Source organism: Podarcis raffonei, chromosome 5 (assembly GCF_027172205.1).
Source record: "Podarcis raffonei isolate rPodRaf1 chromosome 5, rPodRaf1.pri, whole genome shotgun sequence".
NCBI lineage: Eukaryota > Metazoa > Chordata > Lepidosauria > Squamata > Lacertidae > Podarcis > Podarcis raffonei.
Genome location: NC_070606.1, coordinates 39095700 through 39112138, shown reverse-complemented (window position 1 = coordinate 39112138; position 16439 = coordinate 39095700). Strand labels below are relative to the sequence as shown.

The 16439-nt window shown below is 48.4% G+C and overlaps 1 protein-coding gene across 1 annotated transcript; it reads left to right on the top strand.

The window, feature by feature from the left end:
- Positions 1 to 1022: 1022 nt before the first annotated feature.
- On the top strand, positions 1023 to 16036 carry HHEX (hematopoietically expressed homeobox). Its single transcript, XM_053388743.1, has 4 exons — positions 1023 to 1472; positions 11389 to 11567; positions 12536 to 12586; positions 15153 to 16036. Exons 1-4 carry the CDS (start codon positions 1097 to 1099, stop codon positions 15384 to 15386), a joined length of 840 nt encoding a protein of 279 aa, XP_053244718.1. The 5' UTR covers positions 1023 to 1096; the 3' UTR covers positions 15387 to 16036.
- The last annotated feature ends 403 nt before the right edge of the window (positions 16037 to 16439 follow it).

Here is a 16439-nt window from a genome sequence, read left to right as displayed (position 1 = left end):
CGGAGGGAAGCCCTTCAAAAAGGCTGCCGCGGGCAGGATCCAGCCAGCTAGATCACCCAAGCGGGGGAAGGGTTTTCATGGTGACTATGGTCCCAGTTGCCCTGAGACCATTGACAAGTTCCCCCTGTGTAGTTCTGGGCTGCTTCATCACCATTCTCATGATCACTGCAACTCCACAAGATGAGATCTTGTGGATCAGACCGAGGGAGTCTGACAGTTATTTTGTGTTTCTTCCATTTGCGAATTATGGCACCAACTGCTGTCACCTTCTCACCAGACTGCTTGGCAATAGTCTTGTAGCCCAGTCCAGCCTTGTGCAGGTCTACAATCTTGTCCCTGGCATCCTTGGACAGCTCTTTGGTCTTGGTCATGGTGCCTACTTTGGAATCTGCTGGATTGATTGCTTCTGTCGACAGGTGTCTTTTGTACAGGTACTGTAACGAACTGGGATGACAGGTAAGACCTCTCCCTTACAGCAGGTGCTTCTAATCTCAGCTCCTTACATACAGTGAAGATACCAGGTAGCCTGACATCTGGCTGGTTGATAGGGGATCAAATACTTCTTTCACTCATTATAATGCACATCAATCTCTGACTTTTGTCTTCTGGGTTTCTGTGGGTTTTCCTGTTATTCTGTCTCTGACAGCTTCAATAAACCTACCATTAAAATTATGGACTGGTCATTTCTTCATCAGAGGGCAAACGGGCAAATTTAGCAGGGGATCACGTACTTTCCCCCCTCACTGTCCCTCTTGCTGTCAAGAACCACTTAGGAGCGCAGCTGGGGCCTCGCCCTGATGCTCCGGGCAAACCCCCCCCCCACTTTCCCTTGTGGATTCGCTCTGCGGCCGCTCCATCGGCTGCTGTGGATTGGCACCGTGGGGTTGGAGAAGGGGAGGGGGGCAGGATTGGCCACAGGCGGTGGGTGTGGCTTACCCGCTTGCCCAGCGCCCTCATTGGCTAGCTGGCGGTCTGACATGAGGCGGGCCCGCCCCCTCCAATTGAAACCTGCTGCCCGGAGGGAAGACTCAGAGCAAACTTCCCAGCGCCTGGGGCAGCAGGGCTGGCAGGAGAGCGAGGTGCCAGGATCGCGACCATGCAGTACCAGCCGCCTGCCCTGTACGCGCCCACCCCGCTGCTGCAGCCCGTGCACCCCACGCCCTTCTACATCGAGGACATCCTGGGCAGGGGCGCCCCGACGGGGCTCCCCCACCCAGCGCAGCCGCCACCGCCGCCTCCTCCGCCCACGCTGCCGTCCCCCAACTCGTCCTTCACCAGCCTGGTGGCGGGGGCCTCCTACCGGACCCCGATCTACGAGCCCACCCCGATCCACCCGGCCTTCTCGCACCACCTGGCCGCTGCCGCCACCTACGGGGCGGGCCCCTACGGCGCGCCCGCCGGAGCCCCGCTCTACCCGTTCCCCCGCGCCGTCAGCGACTACGCGCACGCCCTCATCCGCCACGACCCCCTGGGTAAGCGGCGCAGGGAACCGGGGGGGGGAGTGCAGGGGGGGAGTGCAGGGAGGGGGCGCTCGCAACCCCGGGGTAAGAAGCAGGGGCATTTCCATATTGGTTGCGCTCCCAGATCCGTTGGCTCCTGGTCAAGAAGGATGGGATAGACCAATTAAGGGGCGGGGGGGGGAGAGGATTGGGGAAGGTATGGGGTCCTCTCCCCAGCCCCTAACCTCCTGGTCCCCTTACCCCGCGGTCAGTTGACCTACTCACCACGCGCCTTAAGCCGGCGCTCCCAGAAATCCAGAGGAATGATTGAGATCGTGGTGAGGGCAGCGGGCTTCCGAGCTGGAAACTATATATATTTAAATTACAATAACCGAGGAGCGAGCCAGTGACTATTGGACCCCAAACGTTTCTGAGTAGGTTGCGCAGTACAGAAGTTGCCTTGAAGGGTGCAGATGATTCTGGAGGAAAAGGAAAAATCAGCTCCTCCTGGGCCTTAGGCCTCCCGAGAGGAATCGAGCGCCTCCGCTGCAAATGTGACAAGACTCGCTCGACTTCTTCCGCGGCCTTTGGAGGGCCTTTGAAATCGGTGCGTGTGCTTGTGGACCCTTAAAGGATCCGGGTTTCTGCGGCACCAGCTTTCCTGGGCCAGAGAACCCAGGGAAGTGGACGAAACATGAAGCCCCGGCTGGCCTCTTGCTTTTGCACGAAGCGTGCAAGCCTGTGCATGTTGACTCATAGTCCCCGTGGCTTTCTGCTGGGGGCTCCGAGGACTTTGCAGCCTTGATCTCTAAGGGGTCACCGTCGTGCTAAACCTTTTGGGGTTGTTTTTTGCTGCAACTGATTAACAAGGCTGCAAGGGAGAAACTATGGTTTGTGGCGGAGCAGTGAAAGAGCCATCGCCGCAGCCGGGTCTGGGTGGCGCTCAGCTGCAGCAGCAGCCAGCCCCGCGCAGGGTGTGTCCGCGCTGTTTTCCTCCGACCTGCAGTGCAGGAGGATTTGCTGGGAATTAAGTACGTGCGTTTAAAAACGTCGGATCTTGTCACTTCTCCTTCGCCAAGGCGTACTTACTCGGAACTTAGCTCCGCGGCGTCGGATGGGCCTTAGGACGAGGGAGCGCGCAGGCCGAACGCTTCTTTTTTCTTTTGGGCGCCGATTCCACTCAAAAGCATTTCTCTAGGTTTTAATTCGGATCCGAGGCTGGGGTGTGCGCAGGTTTCTCTCGCGCTGGTGGACTTGCTCGCTACGGAGCCGCGGGATTCGACGTCCAGTTGTAACAGGCGCGGAATCCCCCGGGCTTTCAGTCTTGCTCCAGATTCATTTCTTGCTGAAATGAATGGAACTGACTTACCTTAATCATGGCTAAATTAAGTGCCATCGACTTCAAAAAAGCTTTCCTCCAAGCAGGGATCCAGCCTAACGGGTTGAAGTTCAGGTGGTTTGCAAAAGCGGAGTCACTCCGGAGGCGAAACGGATTTACGATATCTCGATTATTTGTCTATATTTGCGCTTGTTTCTCTTTCGAACCGGAAGAGGGGAGGTTGTGCCCCATATGGTGTAAAACTGAAGCTTGCGAGGGCCCCGATTCTCCCCCCCTCGCGCCTCCCAGTCACCGCAGGCCGCCAGCAGACCTTGCAACGTCTAAGATTTGCAGGATTGGCTCGAGTTCGTGCTGTCTGAGAGCGGTTTGGCTGACCCTTTCCGTTCATACAGGATATCTTGAGCTCTTGATAGGAGTAAATCTGGGTTCAGAAGCTGTTAAGTGTTTTCCTGGCCGCCCGGAGCAGGCTCTTCCCCGGGAGTCGTGCACACTGCTGATTATTTTATCGACATCCTCAATACAGACAAATTCAGGAAACACTCGGCTTCTGATAGCCCGGATCCGTTTTTCTGATATTGTTCATTTCCTCTGTGTGGGATGGGGCTTTATGACAGCTAAAATAACTCGTTGCTTCCTTAAAAAAATCAGCACATGCAGAAAAAAGAAGCCTGTTTTCACCAGAATTACTAAGGCCTGACGCAAACGAAATCTTGAATAACAATGTTTTTTGCATTTTTCAAAGGCTTCGGCCAGACAGAAACACAAACACCGACCGACAGGGTGAGGGGATGTGGGGCCCTTTGAAACTCGGGCGCCCGCTCTCCTTATTGTGGCGTAGGATAAACTCCCGATGCGGGGCCTGTTTACTTGAAAGTAAGCCTTCTGTGTCCTATGGGGGCTTTCTGCCAAGTGGATCGGCGTAGGAGGGCAGCCGCCTTCTGAAGCGATGTGTTTCATGACCTTACTAGCCTGCGTACTTTTCAGCCACATAGATTCCCCTCCCAAATCCCGGGAACTCTAGTTTGTTTGCCCCCGAGCTACAGTTCCCAGCACCCTTAAACTACGGTTCCCAGGATTCTTTGGGGGAAAGTAATGTGCTTTAAATGCGCTTTAGATGTATATTGTGCGCACAGTCCAAAAGGTTATGGATAAACTTCCCACCTCCCGTTTCCACTGCAATCCTAAACTTCACAGTAGCAATGGTAGATTACACTGATTTCCGTAAACGTCGTTAGGATCGCGTTAGACATGAATTATATATATAAATATAAATATAAATATATTTAAGGGAAACCCCACCGGGTTAGTCAGTGTGAGCTCTGATTTCCGAGTGGATTATAGACATCCGAGTGGATTACAGGCATCCGAGTGGATTACAGACATAGAACTTCTTTCCGAGTGATCATGCATAGGATTGGTCTGTTATTGTTTCCTGGCTGCGATTTTATGCAGCCGATAAATCCCACAGAAGCCATGCACGGGAAACAGCACCGTAGTAATTGAACAAGCAGCCTACCTCGCAGGGTTACTTGTGGGGGTGGCCATAGATTGCAAGAGCACCCAACATGGTGCCCGCCAGATTTTTTAGGACTACAACTCCCATCGTTCTAGACATGCTGGGTGGGGCTAATGGGAGTTGTAGTCCTTAACATCCGGGAGGATATCAGTTTGGCTGCCCTTGATGGACCGAAGCTGGTTATGGGGACGCTGGGGGCGAGCAACGAGCCAAAGCGAGATCCTGCTTCTCGGAAGCCTGACTGCTGCTTATACACTGCTTAGTAGAACGAAAGACCTCTGCGCGGTGTACAAGTCTAAAATATACCTTTAAAATGCTAATTTAAAATGAAATGAAATGTTATATTTTTAAAAAATACAAATCGGTATTTTTTTTTAAAAAAAAAACCTTATGCCTACTAAAATCACACGCCCGAGCAGGCTTGCTGGAACAACAACAACAAAAAGTTTTTAGCAGGCGCTGAAAACAGCGAAGGAGCCTGCCTGCTTTCAATCGGCAGGGAGTTCCACAGCGTACGCTCTGCCGATGGATAATTATGCGGCACTTGTAAAGGCCCCAGATCCGCAGGTCTAGGTGGAACTTTCTTTGGTCTGATTCAACAGGGCCAGTAGTGCGCTCTTAATTTCGTGGAAAAACTTTAAAAGCGCCAGTATCAAATAGTCTTCTTGCGGCAACACTGGAATGGCGAGCCCACCTCAGAAAATAATGATTTCCCGTTATACAAACGGGGAAACTGCTGTTTTTGAAGGCCCACGCTTTCTCTCTATATGCACACACAAACTTTTTTGGTATTATTTGATATGATGCAGAACATACCAATTACCGGTAATTAAATGTAGCAATTAATTGCTACAATTTTTATCCTGCTTCCCCGCACCCTCGGCAGAGATAAGGTTCTCTCTATTTTATCCTTAACAACCCTGTAAGGTAGGTTAGGCTGAGAGACTCGGGCAGGGTCACTCACCCGGTGAGCTTTATGGCTAATTTGAACCCTGGTCACCAGGGTTCTAGTCCAGTGCTCTAACCACTGCACCACCCTACCATAGTAAAAAACAAACAAAACCGTTTGCGTGGAGACGAAAACAAATCCATGTGTTTCAACGTGGGTTTTGCCCCCAAGCTCTCTTGGCAGCAGACGCTAAACTAAAGGCTCCTCTCTGTTTCCTCTTACACAGTTCTTGTCCTCCACTTCCTTGAGGAAGCAGCCCTCAATCACGTGGAAGACTAGGCTGCAGTTCTGCACACGCTTCCTTGGGAGCAAGTCCCGTGAACTCCGAAGAACTTAATTTCTGAGTAGACCCTGTGCAGAATTGCACTGCCTAAAACCCCGGTTAAAAAAAATCCTTTAAGGGATAGGGTGTTGTGCACCAGAATCGAAGTCACCTCGAATTTAATCCAGAGGAAACTGAACGGAGGTGCCTTCATTAAGATTTGGGGACAGGGCATGCCACGGATTCAGTGGGTGGAGTTCCGCGTGCTTCCACTTAAACTGGTTCAACAAACCAAAGTACTTGGGTTTTTGCGTGATACCATATTTTTTATAATTCGTCTCACCTTCCCACTCAAACCAACCAACCAGTTAATGGAAGTCTATAGGTTCGTTGCACGGATGGCCTATATATAAAACCCAAGAGGGGGGCAGGGAGGGGCAGCTGAGCCCCCTAAAGCAATAAAAATACATGGCTACTGAGGTTCTGCCCCCCCAACAAAAGGCCTGCCGTCCCCTAGCAAAAACCTTGGCTGCGCCCATGATAATACATACGACTTTGCACGTTGAAAACGTTGTATAATAGCTAGGAATTATTATTCTTGTTATTTCGATCTCTATTGTTTGAAAAGGAATCCCGCTGATTCTGTGTTTATCGCGTTATTTTTGCGGAACTTAAACCTGAAAATGAGATCCAGGTTAATGAGTTTAGGATCGGGAGGCAAATCTGCTCATTCAAGGTTTCAGCCTTGTAGCTCCTTTATATGGAGGGAAAGCCCACCAACTAAAATGAAATTTACATCTGACTAAGCGCGCCCGTCTAGCTTTTACGTGGTTGGGCATTTCCAGCGATTTCCAGAGAATCTGCCGTCGCGTCAGGTGCCTCGGGATCCCTTGACACCGAAAACGGCCTCTTCCTACCGCCGAGCTCGTGAGAACGCCGTTCAAGCGCGTGTTCATTCCTGCCTAGACGAATCGGGCTTGGTCGTTAAAGACCTGGGGCTCCGTTAAAACAATAAGGACTCCCCGTCCTTGCAGGGCAAACTTATGACGTGCTCTAGTGCTTAAGGCCTGTGGGACCCCCTCCTCGGACTAAGCGCGTGCACATCAGGATTCGTGGCACCAAGTCTAAACGCAAGCAAGCGCGCTCCATGGATTCAAAGCATATTCCACTCTCCCTTTCCCTCCCAGTGTACAAGCACCGCTTTAAAAATGTTCTTATTACTTATCTTGAATTTATTTATGAGTCGCACACACGTAAGGGCTCCAAGCTACTTAAAACCATTTTTATGAGCATAAGCATCAGTTTTGTAAAATCTAGATACGGAGACAGATGATATAGATATAACGATTCCTTTAAAAATCCACAAAGCAATCCACAATGAAAGCAGCAAAATGCTTTGAACAAACAGCTAGAATGTTGACTTCTCCCTCCCAAAAAAACCACCCACATTTAAGTGTCCGGCTCAAACAACGTTTGCACTGGCAGTGCAATTCTCTAACACGTTTATGCAACGCCAGTTGGGGCTTATTCCCACATTCGCGTGCAGTGGATTGCAGCTTTGCCTGTTTAGTAAGCGCCCAGGATTGTGCTGTTGATCTGGAATACCTACGGGACCGTCCTTCAGTCCTCTTGTGGGCGAAAACTGGGACGAATGAATTATTATTATACACTACATTTGTTAATTAGGCTTATCCATCTGCCCTGGTATCTGTGCTACCTATTGCTGTTCCTTGCGAATGGTTCCCAGACCCCCACTAGGGTGTCGATACGATTATGTGCCGAGCACATGATCACCAAATCTGTTTCTGTAAAACAGGCATGGCCAAACTTGGCCCTCCAGATGTTTTGGGACTACAACTCCCATCACCCCTAGCTAACAGGACCAGTGGTCAGGAATGATGCGAATTGTAGTCCCAAAACATCTGGAGGGCCAAGTTTGGCCATGTCTGCTGTAAAAGATGTTTGAATATACAGTACATTCAAGCTGTGATTGTCACGGACTGTAATGTTCGCATCTCATTGCCATTCAGCTCCCACCTTACAAATTTTCCCTTTATGTAGCTGACTGCATGCATCTGAGGAAGTGGGTTTAAATCCACGCATAACGATAATAAACTCGTTATTCTTCAAGTTGCTTCAGGAACCTTTTTTTAAAAAAATGCAATTGATGAAAGAGTAGGATAAAGCAGTAGTTTGTTAATAAAATAAAATAATAAAATAAAATAAACACCGAGGAAAAAACCATCACGATGATGCCAATTTTCTAAGCGTGTGAACAGAATTTTTTCTTCATGTATAGAACTCGTGAGTTGTAGTCAGCAATATCCGGAGCGCGAAAGGTTCCCTTCACCTGGATTAAGAACTGCGGAAACAAAGTGCGCACGAGGCGTTCGAAATGTCACAAGAAGTGCAGATCGTTTCAAATGACTTTCGAAGGGGTTTAGATGCGCTCATCCTAGCTGCGATCTACAATAAAATAAAAAAGCCAATAGTAGTGGTTAGAGCGTTGAACTAGGACCTTGGGAGACCAGCGGGCAATCCATACTCAGCCACTGTAGCTCACCTTGGGCCACCCACAGCCTCTTAGCCGAACCTACCTCACAGGGTTGTTGTGAGGGTCAGAACGGGGATGGGGCAAACAGAACGTGTGCACCGCCTTGAGTCCCTGGGAAGAAAGGCGGGTGCGCCCGTGTAATAACAACACATCGAATTAATCAACTAAAAATGGTGTTTACTAACCAACGGCGGACAGCTATTAGACGCGGTCGCTAAGTGGAAACTTCGCCTTCGGAAGTCTCTGAGACCTCTCTGCTAGGGACGGAGCAGAGAGGAAAGCCCCGGGGGGTTCAAGGCTTCCAGGCTGGCTGGCGAGGGGTGGGCGCGCCGCCTCCGGGTCTGCGCTGCGCTGGCCGCGCTCGGCTTGAGGGAGCCTTGATTTGCCTTGGGAGGCGGCTTCCTTGGGCGCGAGAGAGCCGAGAGGAAGCCTTGGGTGTTTCTTCTTCTGAGCAAGAGAGACCAACAGGAAACACATTGGCGGAAATGTTGCCATCAGCCCATTGCGGAGAGCGGCTTAAACTGCCCTCTGGTTGATGTGACAAATCGGGGGAGGCTCGAGCGAAAAGTGAAGCCGCGAGGAACCCCAGGCGGCTCCGGGCGCATCACCGACCTCACAACCGCGGATTAGCCGCCCCGGATTAGTGACTCCGCTTTGGAATCTTGCGACTCATTTTGCCCGCCCCCAGCTTTCAGTTAAGGACCCACTTCCACCTCAGAGGGCTATTTGAATCCCAAAAGGCATTTACTAGCCCCTTGGCAAGCGATTTCAGGAGACTTTTGTTGTGAGTGTATGTACAAGCTATACACCTTTGAAGCACATGCAAACACATAAAGTCACTTCGACCGGAATTCTGGGAAGCGAAGGGTGCTAGGAATTGTAGCTGGGGTGGGTACTACAGTTCCCGTGGTTCTTTTTTTGGGGGGGTAATGTGATTTGGTGGGACGCGGGTGGCGCTGTGGGTTAAACCCCAGAGCCTAGGACTTGCCGATCAGAAGGTCCGCAACGGGCTGAGCTCCCGTTGCTCTGTCCCTGCTCCTGCCAACGTAGCAGTTTGAAAGCACGTCAAAGTGCAAGTAGATAAATAGGGCTCCGGCGGGAAGGTAAACAGCGTTTCCGTGCACTGCTCTGGTTCGCCGGAAGCGGCTTAGTCATGCTGGCCACATGACCCATTGGCTCCCTCGGCCAATAAAGCGAGATGAGCGCCGCAACTCCAGAGTCGGCCACGACTGGACCTAATGGTCAGGGGTCCCTTTACCTTTACCTTTAATGTCATTTGAATGCACTTTAAAGGTACAGTGTATAGGAGGCCTGCGTTTGTGTGTGCCTACACATATATGTATGTACAAACACATACAAGCGATGTACAGTTGTATTTTTTTTCATTCCCTCCTACAGTAACACCTGAATCAATCTAGAAAATGTTGGTTCAGGTATGTAACCGTAACAGGGAATGAAACACAGAAGGTGTTTTCTTCTTCTTCTGATAATAAGTGATGACTTTTGTTTCTTAACATGTCAGCTGTTTTGAACTTCCTTCAATGCCTCCAAAAGGCACTGTATTGCGGTATCGTCTCCTAGACCGGCGATTTATTAATTGCTGATGGAAAATGTTTTCATTCAGCAGGAATTCCGAATGAACTCAGTGGTGGCTCATTCCCCTTTTAAGTTTCTTAATTAATTGATCAATTAGATTATTTAATTGACGGTGCGATCCTGGACATTTTCACTCAGCAGAAATTCCGGCTGTACTCAATGGGGCTGACTCCGATTTAAGTTTGTTTTTGGATAGTGGTAGCACCGCAAAAATATTTCATCGTTAGGGAGTCAACTAAACACTGGCTGCGTCGTAAAAGGCAGGTCCTAATCATAGGATGGAGGATTATTTTGGGGGTAATTCATGCCAGTTTGATTAGGCTGGGTGCAGGAAAAGAGGTGTTTGAGCTGGCCTAATCGGAAAACGCCGCCCTTTCCTTGATATGTCCCGGGCTTCAGTCGAAGTGACCGGGACCATGGATCTAGAAAGCGGGGAGAAACACCCAGGCAAGGCAGGATCCCTTTTTATTTTATCTGGGTCGGGATCGCTGGAAGGGAATACAGTCCTTGGAACAGGAAAGAGTCGGCTGGGTCTCCAGCGGCTTCTCCTTGCGTCGGCCTGCGCTGCTCGTGCAAACGCCGGGCGAGCGGACCCAGAAATCCGAGTGGCGCCCGAATAAAGTGAGCGGTTAAAGTATGGGAACGTGGCTCTCTCTTTAAGCAAAAGTGAACGAACGACGTTCGTGTGAAAGGAAGGACGAAAAGTGGGACCCATTTGCTAACACCGGTGTATTTATTAGCCTTTGCGAAGAAATGATCCATTCTGCATCTGCTGGGAACTCGGCCCCATTGAGCTCAACGGAGTTCAATAGGCATTGCAGCATCAGTCCCCTCTTAAGCGTCTTTTTACGGATCTTGCTCATTCATTCATTTCAACGGTTGATAGACCGCTTCACACCGTAGTGTCGAAGAGGCGCACGTTGAAATTACAAAAAAAAAGAAAGACTAAAAAGTTGTGGCATGTGTTGTCTGCGGGCACCTTCTTGGGAGAATTCATTCGATGTATGCCTTTTGCACGGATTTCTAAAATAATGAAATAGAATAAGAGTGAATTAAATGTGGCTAAGGTTTTTCGCACTTTCCCTTCACCTGCCTATGCATCAAATAGGCATTTCAGTACAAGTTAGCTCTATAGGAATTTATTTCTTAGTATTTTCAGATTCTGGTTTTATGGAGTAGCCCTCCCGGCTCAACTCTCTGTCTCTTTAGTCGGCAATGCACATTACTTGTCAAAATATGGTGAGCTAGCCCTGCTGCGCTTAGGGTGCCCTTCTGCGCATTCTGCTGAACCCGCCTCTGGACTTCTGTTCCAAAGTCCTGAGCAGAAAGGGCACTACGGTTTTGCGGGCGGCGGTGGTGGGAGAGAGCTGGAAATTATTCCAGATTAAATATCCCTGGAGTTGAACCAGTTGAGCGTTCTATGGAGTGAACTGAACGTTCCATCAGGTGAACTGAACGTTCTATGGGGTAAATTGAACGTTCCATGGGCTTGAATCAAGTAGAGGGAAATTCGGATTAAATCAGACTTCGCCACCGAGGGCGCCCTCCAGATGTCCCGGACTACAGGTAGGAATTGTAGCTGGAGGGCATCGATTTCGGCGAAGAAGGGATTGCGATCTTGGCATAAATGGGGGTGTGGAAAGCTTTGCCCCTGGATACTCCAGCGCTCCGGAGGCCCCGCTGGCCCTTGCAATGCAGTATTAACAGCGCCACCGTCTCTCCGTCTCCCGCAGGCAAGCCGCTGCTGTGGAGCCCCTTCATGCAGAGGCCGCTGCACAAGCGGAAAGGGGGCCAGGTGCGCTTCTCCAACGACCAGACCATCGAGCTGGAGAAGAAGTTCGAGACGCAGAAGTACCTCTCTCCGCCCGAGAGGAAGCGCCTGGCTAAGATGCTGCAGCTGAGCGAGAGGCAGGTGAGGCGACGCGAGGGAGGCAATTGAGGGTGACCCTTCCGAGATGGATTCCAACTAAATTTCAGTAACTTTCCCTTCACCTCCTTAGCAATCGTGCCCGAACGGTGCAATCACCTGGGTTCGGTTGATATATTATATTATATTGACATACCTTGGTTTTTAGGAACAGGTTCCTGGCTACCTTACATTGGCAGCTAACGATTAACTGGTTCGAATTAGGCTAAATTCCTCTCTCACCACCAAAGGAACCCGCACAAGCAACGCTGACACAAAACCCCACATATATTAAATAAAATAGAAACATCACCACCGGACCCCACCCCCACTCATCTTTTCCCCCCTCCACCTCTTTCCCCCTATTCTTCCTAATGTCTCAACAAATGAAACCGATTTTTTTTTAGTGTTACGTGGAAAAAAATACGAGAGACATTGCACATACCTTTGCAAATCTTTAATAAAAATACATTAAAAAGAAAAGAATCAGGCTAAATTCCAAGAAATGTCTCCCCCTTTTTTTTTTAACCTGATATCACAATAAAGGAAGATCCGGAGCAATTTCTTGAAGTAGGGAGTAGACTATACGCCCAGTATGCAGCCTGGCCTCTCCGAATTTCTCTCGGAAGCAAGAGTAGAAACACATACGTACCTACTTGGAAACAATATTCAATGATTTGAGCGAGGCTTACTCTCATGCAAGTGTGCATAGGTTTCTTATTATGCTCTTCCTCTCAAGAGGAGCCCATGGCACAGGACTGCAGTCCCAAGTCCCACTGTGAAGGGGTGGAATTAAAGCTGTAACCCTGTATAAACTTTATTGGAAATAAGCTCTCTAGTCAACTCAGTGGGTCCCACTTCTTGAGGAGGCCTGATTGCCATTGCACTGTGGGTGTATTGAGGACTGTAGTCTTTTCATCCGTCTCTCTTTAATATCCCCTTTTCTCTCTTTTTGCTCTTGTTGGATTGCTTAGGTTAAAACTTGGTTTCAGAATCGTCGGGCTAAATGGCGGCGTCTAAAGCAGGTAAGAGAGATGCTCCTATTCCAATAATAATAATAATAATGATAATGATAATAATAATAATAATAATAATAATAATAATAATAATAATATAAATTTTATTTATATCCCACCCTCCCTCGCCAAAGCCAGGCTCAGGGCGGCTAACAACAATAAAATAGTACAACATTCTAAAATCATTTCATTCTAAAATTAATTCAAATCAAATTGATGGCAACCATTGGGCTAGAGTTCTGTGAAGATTGCCAAAGGAGGGAGTCAGGCTGTGCCCTGACCAAAGGCCTGGTGGAACAGCTCTGTCATGCAGGCCCTGCGGAAAGATGTCAAGTCCCGCAGGGCCCTAGTCTCTTGTGACAGAGTGTTCCACCAGATCGGAGCCACAGCTGAAAAAGCCCTGGCTCTAGTTGAGGCCAGCCTACCCTCTCTGTGGCCTGGGACCTTCAAGATGTTTTTGTTTGAAGACTGTAAGTTTCTCTGTGGGACATACCAGGAGAGGCGGTCCCGTAGGTACGAGGTTCCTAGGCCGTATGGGGCTTTAAAGATTAAAACCAGCACCTTAAACCTGATCCTGTACTCCAGGATCCTCATTTTACACACACACAGAGTGCTGAGGAGGCTGTTTACCCTCTTCAGCTATTATTATTATTATTATTATTATTATTATTATTATATTTATTTGTATCCCACCCATCTAACTGGGTTGCCCCAGCCACTCGGGGTGACTACTGTTAAGATGACGAACAGTCCCATTGGGATCTCTGAGTTGCTGTTTAGCATGAACCTTATTCCTCCCCCTGCCACACCCCAAAATTGGCTCTGCTTTCTGTCTTTGCAATGGGTGCCAATTATGTTACTTATTTTGGGAACCCTAGAAAAAGACATGGCCACATTAAAAGGAAAAGGAGCTGCTCTGAGTCATCAGAAGAGCCCTCCTGGATCAGGCCAGTGGTCCCCCTATTCCAGTATCCTCTTCTCATATGGAAAGCACACAAGTAGGATCTGAGTGCAACAGCTCTCTGGAGATTGAGAGGGATAGAGAACTTAGTCCTGTCTTGTCCCTGACCAACTGATCATCTGGCTTGACCCATGAACTGAACGTGTTAGGAAAACGAGTGTGACCCTCCAGTCATTTATTTCTGAGCACCCCCAGTGAAACAGGCAGAACTCCTTCACAATCATAACTGGCTTTAGGATCACACCAGTGATGCAGCCCAAGTCAACGGGCTCATTGCTTTCTTGGGGTTCAGTATGCATAAGTATCATTTCCCACTGACAAACCCAGTGGAGCTCTGATTCAGATGACAAAGTGGCCCTTAGAAGTGCTAAGATATAATCACAGAGTTGGAAGGGAGCCTGAGGGTCATCTAGTTCAACGCCCTGCAATGCTGGAAATAGAACATGCTCCCTGGAGCTGTGAACATAGCTTATATGCAAAAATGGCAGCCTGCATTCTTTGCTTTAAGGAGCGAAAGAGTAAAAAAACAACCCAACATCCTCTGAACAAACTCCACAATCTGTTAATGAAAATCAAAAACAATCTCTAATGCAGTACCAATAAGTTTTGGGCATGGTCAGCCACAATCCGAAACAGACTCTATGAGGCCCAATCCTATGCATGTTTACTCAGAAGTAAGCCCCATTGAGATGGATGGAACTTGCTTACAGATGCTTCAGGTTACAGACTCCACTAACCCAGAAATAGTACCTCGGGTTAAGAACTTTGCTTCAGGATGAGAACAGAAATCATGCAGCAGCGGTGCGGCGGCAGAGGGAGGCCCCATTAGCTAAAATGGTGCTTCAGGTTAAGAACAGTTTCAGGTTAAGAACGGACCTCCAGAACGAATTAAGTTCTTAACCTGAGGTACCACTGTATTCTATAGAATTGCAGCCTAATTCTGTAACCCTTCTGATCATCACGGTTTTAGATGTAAATTCCACCATGTTCCATGGGGCTTGCAACCAAGTAAGTGGTCCTAGGGTTTTTACCTGATCACACACACCCCACCCCCACCTGTACTTGTGAGAAGGAAAATAGTTGTGATTTTAATTGGTTGGTATCTCTGTGAGAAGGGACGCGGGTGGCGCTGTGGGTTAAACCACAGAGCCTAGGGCTTGCCGATCAGAAGGTCGGCGCTTTGAATCCCCACGATGGAGTGAGCTCCTGTTGTTTGGTCCCAGCTCCTGCCCACCTAGCAGTTCAAAAGCACGTCAAAGTGCAAGTAGATAAATAGGTACCGCTCCGGTGGGAAGGTAAACGGTGTTTCCATGCGCTGCTCTGGTTTGCCAGAAGCGGCTTAGTCATGCTGGCCACATGACCTGGAAGCTGTACGCCGGCTCCCTCGGCCAATAAAGCAAGATGAGCGCTGCAACCCCAGAGTCGGCCATGACTGGACCTAATGGTCAGGGGTCCCTTTACCTTTACCTTATCTCTGTGAGATAGTAGAAGGGTTAAAAATGGTTTTTATAAATAAATACCTCCATCCTTGCCTCCCTTCCCTCCTACTTGACTGCCCCAGTGTTTCCTTCACCTGAGATCCTTCATTGTAAATTTTCTCCCTGGCTTTTTCAGGAGAACCCTCAAGCTAGCAAAAAAGAGGAAACCGAAAGTGGGGACAATCACCAGGATCCAAGACAAGAGGACTGTCTGAGTCCTGAGCACGATAAGGAGACTTCTCCAGGGAGACCACTGTACACCCCATCACCAGCCTCCCAGGAAGAGCTGGATACTGACATCTCTGATGATTCAGACCAAGAGGTGGACATTGAAGGTGACAAGGGCTATTTCAATAGTCCTCATCAGTAGTGGTCCCCTAGAGGACGGACTTTCCCTCTGCTTGCACTTTAAGAGGAGTTGGCTTGACAAAAATGAGGAGGGGAAATATAACTCTAAGTCAGTGTTTTTGTTGAGACAATCACCTGAAAAATGGGGCAGATCTTTTTACTTTGAAATGACAGGAAAGCGCCTGTGCTTGTTGATAGATTTGTACAGTGATCAGTTTTTATATCCTCCTGGGAATATAACTACTACTACATCTTCTTTGAAGACCTTTAACTGGCTGAGAGAAAAAAACCACACCAAACAAACTGGATGAAAAGGGCCCTTTTGATTCCCCAAGGAGAATTTCACACCTGGGATGGAAATTTTGCAAAAAGACCTTTTGAATGTTGCAGGACTGAAACAAAATGTTTTGAATTTTGGGCCCAGGGGTCCAAAAAGTGGGGAGAGAGTGTAGCAGATACCATCAACATAACCTTACTTTCATCTCTTGAAAACACTGGTGCAGTTAGGTAATTTTAGATGCTGGGCTTGTGTGACTTTCTCCTTCGATCATATTGTGTATTATTTCACTTAACACTTAATTCCAGTGGTCTTACAGGGATGCTCTTCGGATGGGAATGTGTATCACTTCAAAAGGTGGTAAACCAGCCTTAATGCATTTGAGGACCCTCTGGTTCATTTAGGACCTCTGCCCCAAAGTCCTGCCCCACTGACTGAAAACAATGTATAACCAATGTGGGCATCATGATTTTTTTAAAAAAATGTTTTTATTAAAGATTCTCTTGGGTTACAAAAGCACGGATATTGTCTCTATTTTCAGCGCATAAAGTAATTTCTACATATCAGCTATATTCAATGTGAGACATTAATGCTGTATGCAGTATAAGATTGGGGAGAGAGAGCAGGGGGAGGGGGTAGTAAACTTTCATTCTTTTACATGGTGTATGTGCAAGTTTTTGTGTCGGTGTAATGTGGGTAGGTTCTCTTTCTATTCATTTATTAGTTATTGGCAGTGAGAGAGGTTGTGGGCCCAGGGCATGGTTGTTTGCCTTCAGTATACTGTGGTAAGTTTTGTTT